This window comes from Frankliniella occidentalis, unplaced genomic scaffold (genome assembly GCF_000697945.3).
Source record: "Frankliniella occidentalis isolate FOCC.00 unplaced genomic scaffold, Focc_3.1 Scaffold254, whole genome shotgun sequence".
In the NCBI taxonomy this organism is placed as follows: Eukaryota; Metazoa; Arthropoda; class Insecta; order Thysanoptera; family Thripidae; genus Frankliniella; species Frankliniella occidentalis.
Window position 1 is genome coordinate 113,445 of NW_026267380.1, and position 8,719 is coordinate 122,163.

Sequence of the window (8,719 nt, forward strand, 5' to 3'; positions counted from 1 at the left end):
AGAGGGGCGCCGCGAGGCGCCCGCTGGCTTTCACCGAAAATTTACTTGCGAGGGCGAACTGGCCTAGGCGCCAAAGGCGCATTTTCTTGACCGATGCCACTTCATAAAGTGCGCACACGAGGCACATGAACTGCATTTCGGGGTGCTGGAACATGAGATGGGGGTGGGGAGGGCATTTCCCGGGGCCCCAGGGGCCGCGAGGGGGCGCGGTTACCTCCAAAGGGGGCGCCTGAAAGGGGTCCGCCGGCACCTACAATTGGCACACAGGAAACATTTACAGATTTCTAGGGACACAGTTGCGCGGTGGAACGGGGGGTCTTAGGCTAGGGGGCGCCATCAGGCCCTGAGGGGGCGCCGAAATGCTGGATTGGGGGCGCCCTCCGGCCGGAAGGGGGCGCCGACATGCCGGATGGGGGTGCCCTCCGGGGGGAAGGGGGTGCCGATACGCCGGATGGGGTGCCCTCCGGGGGAAGGGGGCGCCGACTTGCCGGTTTAGGGGCGCCCTCCCTACCGGCAGGAAGGCGGCGCCGTCAGGTCTGGCGGACGCCATCCGGCCGGAAAGGGGCGTCGTCAGGTCGGGCGGGGGCGCTGTCAGAGTCAGGCGCGGCGGAACGGGGCGCCCTTTTTCCGTAAGGCGCCTTAAGCCAGCGCGTGGCACCGAATGCGCTCTCCCTAAATTTCGCCCATGATCTTCACAAATTAATGAAGCGCAAATCCTTATAAAGTCGAACTTTCTATCATAAAATTCATAAAAAAAACTCTCGCTCGCTTCGCTCGCGTTCTCCTACGATCAATCAGTCTAGAAATGCTCCTAATACCAAATCGAATGATCGGAAGACGACCATATTTGGGGCCTGCAGGTTGGTGGCTAGAACCACCCTGGCTGACGATACCATACGAGATTTGGAAACAGTGCCTCGAGAGCTGACTCTGACTAGCATGGCGCAATACCTCTTAAAACCGCACTTTTTGACTTGTGAAATCAAAAAATAAATTGGCGCTCGCTTCGCTCGCGGTTAGAGGTAATAGATGCTTCTTGTCATCCTTTCAAAGACCAAAGCTTTTAGGTATGAGTTATGAGTATAAATTCTGTCTGGTCAACATGCAACTCTGCACGTCCAACAGTCTCTTAAGTTTCAATAAATATGGACAAGGCGCCCTCAGGCTTGCCCCCCCCCCTGGTTCAAAAACGTTCCGCCGCGCCTGAAAGTAACACTATCAATAGAAATTTGCACTTCGTTCGCACACAAAAAAATTCTGTATTGAAAACCAGCAGCCACGACCCTTGCCCCAACAGCATGGTAGATGGCTCAAGAACGTTTCGACGTAATGAGCGACAGTGTCGAAAGGTTAGCAATGAAAATGTCTTAGAGACAGCAACAAACAAGTTGCTAGGAGCAACATGTCATTCCCGTTAACCTGCGCTATTTCCCCCATTGGTAATAGGCCGAGTAATAGGCCTAGGCGCAGATCCAGCGAAAGGTTATATCGGACTAGTCGAATTAGGCATTTTCTGCTACTAGAAACTGTATGGTGTGAGTGAAAATGGATGAGAATCATTCAAAATTAAGTATTCTAGGACCCTTTTTTTAAAAAAAGGTATCAATTATTGCTATTTTTGGCAATGAAGAACTAACTTTTCTGGCAATAATGCCCCTTTTTGGCAATGACCGGCTCAAAGGCAATAATCCAAAAGTAAGACCTTTCCAGCGGCAATAAACTGATAATTGCCAACCCAACGGCAGTTTTCATTGCAAGCCCAACGACAATGTTCTGAAAGTAAGTTAAAATTCATACACTTTTTCGTTATTTGCCTCATTTTGGCAATACATTATTGCCGACTTTTTGGCATTGAACAATCATTCCCGACTGTTTGTGTTCTCTGTCGACATTTCGGCAATGAACCCTCCATGCCGACACATTGGCAAATGACCTTCAATGACACAATGTGGCAGTGACCGAATTGCCAATACGATACCTACAAGGAAGACACACGCAGTTCTGGGACCCGAGAACAGACTCACGAAGTTCCGAGCTACGATTTCAAACTCACGTACTTCTGGACCCCTTTGGAAAGACTCAGGTAGTTCTTGGTTATAAGATAGGGACTACGTGAGTTTGTCCTCGGGATCCAGAGGTACGTGAGTTTGAAATCGCAGCTCGGAACTACGTGAGTCTGTCCTCGCCGGGCCTCAAAAGTACGTGTGTGTTCCTTGTAGGTATCGAACAACCTACAGAAAATTCACAAACTGACATCCACTCATTGCCAAAATTGGCATTTGCATGGTCTTTGCCACAATAGGTAGAACTTTCACGGCCTTTGGATGGACAGGCAGGTTTGCAACTTTCTACACTTGTTTTATCAGTGTTTAGCACTTAGGCTCAAACAGGAACAAGGAACCCGATTTCAGCGTAGCGTGGCACCTTATACAGATCGATAGAGCACCCCCATAAACATAGAGAACCAACCAATCACGGATTCTCACCTATCTTGAATATTTTCGGTTAAAATTTGGCTTGTTCGGGCTATTTATTCCAAAATCGATAAAAATTTAATGGCTTTATGGGACCTTTGTCTATTATCTATCCTATTACTGACCTGAAGTTGCATTACTTGCAATTTAAAACCCATCCGAGCAACCCCGGTAGATTTTTAGCCCGCTCTTTTGCTTAAAAGCTATAGAAGCGGGCTTATGCCATCCCCTCTGTGTTCTTCTGTCTGTCTGTCTGTCCGTTTCCCAAGCTCGAGCTAGAGGTTTGAAATTTTCAGGGTATAATTGTTGTCACTTCTGGTCAACGAAACGGTTGGTGCAAATCCTGGCAACCACCCCTGAGTGGGTCTGAGGGGGTAGCAAAGAAATAGGGGTTGGTCCAAGAAGTGGAAACAAATTATTTTTTTTTGGTCTCCCAAGGGGTAACTCGTGAAAGTAGAGCCCCTGGGCGAAAATTTCGTCCGTTTGGCTCTATCTAAAGTGGCTTAAAAATAAATATATAAATTTTAGAAAATATTTGATGGTCTCCTAAAGGGTAACTTGTGAAATTAGAGCCCTTCGGGCCAAAATTTTGTCGGTTTGGCTCTATCTCTCACTGTTTACGCGCTAGAGGGAGTTTTACCCACAAAAGTGGCTTAAAAATAAATATATTAATTTTAGAAAACATTTGATGGTTTCCTAAGGGGTAACTTGTGAAAGTAGAACCTCTTGGGCTAAAGTTTTGTCCTGTTTACTTACAAAAGGGAGTTTTTCTTACCAAACTGGCCAAAACAGAAATATTTTTACTTTTTCAGAGAAGTATGCCGTCGGTTCAAAATTTTCTTCTAAGCAGAAGAGTGGGCTTATTTTATGGTGGGACATCATTAATAAAACGTGTACACTTCCATGCAAAAAAGCAAAAATAAAAAAAAAATCACCAAAAAAACATTTATTTGTTGATTGAACACGTTCGGAGTCAATCAGAGTATGTCTGGAAGTATATTTATAACTTTTCCTAGGGCTAGTCTTATGTATCTTTTCATTGGTGTGTTATTTGATTCATAAGCTAACATCAATAACTTAGAAGGGATTTGGCATAACTTGCATGTACTCTACAAACTACGGCACACACAGCCAAAGATGTTCAGCGTATGAAAAGAATACTTCGTTTGTTGAGTTTTGATTACGAATCCTAATACCAAATCGAATGATCGGAAGACGACCATATTTGGGGCCTGCAGGTTGGTGGCTAGTGGCTAGTCACCCTGGCTGACGATACCATAAGAGATTTGGAAACAGTGCCTCGAGAGCTGACTCTGCGAGCCGTCACTCCAACGGGCCGAAGGCCCGTTTTCGGATAGAATATGTATCACACCATGAAAAGTCAGAAGGGACGGGCCGAAGGCCCGTCCCAAACGCCGCCGGCAGGCCAAGCTGGTCCCGCTCCCTGCCGAACCGAGTTGCCGGTGGAGCGAAGCGGAGCTGGCAACTTGGTTTGGCGGAAGAGCGGGTCCAGCTTGTTAATTCTTACTGAAATTAATAAAATTAAGTGAATGTTTCACAGGGTACTACAAAAATGCCCATTCGGGTATTTTTGGGGAACCGTGATATGTTGTAGAGTAAAGTCTTATGAGTCGAAAACCATCGAAAAAAAGAGTGAGCAATTTTTTTTCAGGTTTGGGCAGCTTTTGGGCTATCTTTCCTGGACTATAAGAAACACTCCCTTTTGTGAGTAAACAGTGAAAGCCAGACAGACAAAATTTTGGACCAGAGCGTTCTTTCTTCACGGTTCATCCCTTTGGAGACCATCAAATATTTCCTTAAAGTATTATATTTATTTTGGGCCACTTTTGTGAGAGAAACTCTTTCTAGCGTCTCAACGGTGATAGAGCCAAACGGACGAAAATTTCGCCCTAATGACTCTTCGACGATTTACCCCTTAGAAGACCATCAAATATTTCCTAAAATTAATATTTTTATTTTTTGGGCCACTTCTGTGAGAGAAACTCCCTCTAGCACCGAAACGGTGAGAGAAAGAGCCAAACGGACGAATTTTCTTTCTTTCCCACTTTTTCGACTAACCCTTATTTCTTTGTTACCCCCTCAGACCCACCCCCACCCAGGGGTTGTTGGATTTACACCAACCGTTTCGTTGTCCAGAAGTGACAACAATAATACCCTGAAAATTTCAGACCCCTAGCTCACGTCATTCTTGGGTAACGGACAGACGAACGGACAGACACACAGAGGCGATAGCATAAGCCCGCTTATAAAGCTTTTAAGCTAAAGAGCGGGCTAAAAATACAAAACTATTAGAACACGAAAAATCGTAAACTTGTGTTTTGCGCATGCCCCAAAGAAAACCGGGAACTTCACGGGAAAATGTTTTCTGCGTTGAATGGGATATTTATTTTTTTGTTCCAGAATCACATCGGCGGTATGGTGCATCCAACAATTAACCTTACTAAGACCGTCTCACTGCCTACGCCTGCGTCCATGATGAATGATATTAAACTCTTTTCGGAGGTACACTCATCCGCTTGTTCCACCAGGTTTGGCTTTAGGTCTTAATACGAGCAGGCCCGCCCTTTCACCAAACGGAGCTGCCAGCTTCGCTTTGCTGCGCCGACAACTCCGTTCAGCAGGGGCCGGGCCTGCTCGTCCTGCCGGCAGCGATTTTATTTCAGTCACGTGATACTTATGAACACAATCAAATAATGTGGCGAGCCTTCGGCCCGTTCAAACCCGTCGCACTGTATCAGGGACGTATATACTCGACGGCTCAGCTAAGGAAAATGTGGCTATGCCTCGGTTAGTATGTACCCTCGTTACAATTTTTTTACGGACACTTCGCTCCCGGAGCGCGTCGTTTGTACGACCCGCGTTTCTACGACCTGGCGATTTCGGACCGACCCAAAAGCATTTGTCCGACCTACATTTTGTACGACCTCATTTTGTACGACCTAATTTTCTACGACCTACTTTTTCTACCACCTACATTTTCTACTATAACTTAGTATACTCCATTAGAGGAAATCGCATTACCGGATAATATTCTATTATATAGTATATTCTTTAGATGAATAATTAGAGGAAACGATTAGTTTGTTTTTCTAGAGGATGATTTTTTGAGTGCAAGGGACCTTATTTCCATGGGAACTACCGCACATGGAAGAGGGCAAAAAATACATGGAAGGTTATCTTCCATGGGGAAATGTATCCCATGACATTCCTTGATGTCCCATGGTTCTAGAGCTGTGCGAATCGAGGTTTTTGCCTTCGAATCGAATCGAATCGAATCGAATTTCAAAAATTTTCTTCGAATCGAATCGAATCGAATTGGCTCAAAAATTTCGAATCGAATCGAATCGAATCAGTCCAAATTCGAGCCCGAATCGAATCGAAAAAAAAAATCAGTTGTATTTTTCGTATGCAAGTCACGCGGTATTTTTTAACTTATTTAAACTGGCCCCGTACCGTAGATGTTCGACGACTGTACAACGTGTAGTGCGGGCATAGAGCGGGTGCCGCACACTAGACCCCATAATGCGATTCGATGTCGAACCAACCCGATTCGAAATTTCGAATTATTCGACATCGAATCAGGCAAATTCGAAATCGAACGAATTCGAATCAGGCCGATTCGATTCGATATCGAACAATTCGCACAGCTCTACATGGTTCATGGGAACGATCATGGGATTTCTGGACTGGGGAGTATCACCTATTTATTTGAATAATCATCTTCGAACGAGCCTGTAAACTGATTGCGATGGGAATTTCGTCATGGAACGGGCTAGTGCCGGTTTCGAAGATTGTTCAGACTTTCGTTCAACTGGATTTATTGTTCATCATTATTTTATGTATACTAACTGTATTTATTCTAACGGTACTCAAAGATAATAGCAAGCAAAATAGACCTTATACCTTGCATTGCAGGTTATAAGTTTTCTCGATCTAAATATACAACCTCACTGATACTCTAATCGAATCGTTCTAGGACAGCGGACCATTGTCAACACAAGGGCCATCCAAGGTGCGAACGTTTGAGCGTAGTCCTTACCAGCCAGCCAACGACAAACGACCGTACCTCCAGTGGGAGGTCACCAGGTCAAGTAACGGCCGAACGATCCCTGCATGCAGCGGCACTTCTGCTTCGGCATCTTGCTATTATAATCAGGTAGAGTGAAAAATCACACGGTGAAAACAATGTCCGTTTTGATGGTTTTGACGGCAAATGAAGACCTTAAGGAACTCTCAGGAAACCTGCAAAGATGTTGAGGAAAAGCTTGCAAAAATTGGGGCATTCTAACTACATTTGTTGTAACAAATCTACGGCAGTCTTTTCAAACAGTCTCCTAGAGATCAAAGGGTCTCTCCCCCCCTCCCCCCCCTGTACTCTTATATATATATATATATAGCAAAGAGCAGGTACCTGCCGTTTGTCATTACACGGTACGAACAATGTCTCAGTTTTGAAGGGAAAAGGGAGGAACTATCCTGGTTTGACAAAAACTTCTCAGATTCAGAGGAAGTTTCCTTAAAAAGTGTGGGATTTTTCCATTCCTCAAAATCTGAGGCGAGATCGGAGGGCTTTTCTTCCTCAGACATAGGAATTCCTTAAATTTTCCCTTTTTCCTCAAAAAAATGAGACATTGCTTTTACCGCGTTTTTTCCGAACGGTGCATTTTTTGAAAGATTATGTTCATGGCAGACCTCTATCATGCGATAGGCCCCAACCCAGTGCGCACGGGGCTTTTGTGTCCTCGTAGGAAAAAAGCCGCCCTAGCTGCCAGGCGGAAATGCCACTTTTCTCACTTTTAACAATTTGACCACGACGCCCGTGGTAATAGCGAGCTACGTGTGTTTTCAGTAGAGTTAAACAACTGCGTGAGTTTGGACTCTATCTGGAAGAGACTCGCAGTCATGTACATTCTTTGTTCATCATTATTGTTTTAGATGAAAACTGACGTTAGATGAGCTTGACACAATTTTATTTCGATGAAAAGTGTGCCTTTTGAATGAAAACTGTTAAGATGCAATAGGATATACAAATTCAGAATAAGACAATAACTCCTCCCCCCCCCCCCCCCCCCCTGCCTCTGCTGTACGAACAACTGGAGAGGCTTTGTGGCTTGGTCGAGGGGACTGTCTATTTCTTAGCCTTGTCAGCTGTTATTGTATTTCAAATGGCACCTAGAATCGGTACATGCTACCTACACCCCACTCTCCACAGCTGTCCCTTTCGGGTATTATTCTGACATGAACATACTTGTTAGTAATAAATTTCTTTTATTTTGTTCAGGTTAAAATGACATTGGTACTGCTTCAGCCCCATAAGTATGGCTCCCTTAAATTAAACACAACGCATCCAACTGAACAGCCAGTCATCGCCCAAGCTGTTTTTACTGACAAACGAGTAAGTAAATACAGAGTTTTAGGTTGATTGATAACTCTTGGTCGACTACTTAACTCGTCTTGGAATGGCAACTGCAGTATTCTTGCATGTATTCGGTTATGCAGCGACGTCCCTGCACCTTGGACATAGTCATTTTCTACACTTAGTGCGTCGTAGAAAAAATAAGTGGTGTCTCTCAAGGACACGTACAATTGGATTAGACTGAACTTTCAGTCGACTTTGACCAGGGAAATCTCCTAAAGTTACGGAAGAGGGGGGGGGGGGGTTGTCATACACAATAGTCAGCGGTATTGTTACCTTTTTTGTACAGAGGAGAGGGCGTGTCTGGCCCAAGCCCCTCCTTTAGGAATGAGGTTCATAAAATTTGCGTATAGCAATGCGCAGTAAGTCGTTTTTCAGTTGACAGTTGTACAATTTTTGCCACACCGTCTATCATCTTCGATATACATAGACCTCAGTTATAAATACTTAGAAATCCGGAAACAATTACAAATATATTTTCTGAAGGAAATTTTGCTTTGTAATAATTTATCAGGACGTAAAGATCCACGCTAGAGGCGTTAAGGACATGGTGGAGCGTCTGCAGGGCTCGGCGGCTCTTAGTGATTCTGGCGCCGCAGTGGTGCCACCGTCGGCTGGCAGCGCCTGTTCAAAGGAGAAAGCCGGTAGCGAGGAGTACTATCAGTGCGTGCTTCTCGCCACGGGTGGCAGAACATGGAGCCACCAGTCCGGTACCTGTCCCATCGGCACTGTGCTCGACCCAAGGTTGCGCGTCAAGGGTGTGCCGGTACGTATGTTTGAAGATTAAAGAGGGTTTCAATACGACCCC

The 8,719-nt window shown here is 45.1% G+C and overlaps 1 protein-coding gene across 2 annotated transcripts in view; it reads left to right on the top strand.

Moving 5' to 3' along the window:
- The window catches only part of LOC113214756 (glucose dehydrogenase [FAD, quinone]-like), a 32,497-nt gene that overhangs the window by 22,293 nt on the left and 1,485 nt on the right, over nucleotides 1–8,719 (top strand). For both annotated transcript variants that reach the window (XM_052273218.1, XM_052273219.1), the window contains exons 8-11: nucleotides 4,896–4,997; nucleotides 6,472–6,651; nucleotides 7,777–7,890; nucleotides 8,426–8,677. In XM_052273218.1, the coding sequence (XP_052129178.1) occupies nucleotides 4,896–4,997; nucleotides 6,472–6,651; nucleotides 7,777–7,890; nucleotides 8,426–8,677 (648 nt within the window). The remainder of the gene's footprint in view (nucleotides 1–4,895; nucleotides 4,998–6,471; nucleotides 6,652–7,776; nucleotides 7,891–8,425; nucleotides 8,678–8,719) is intronic.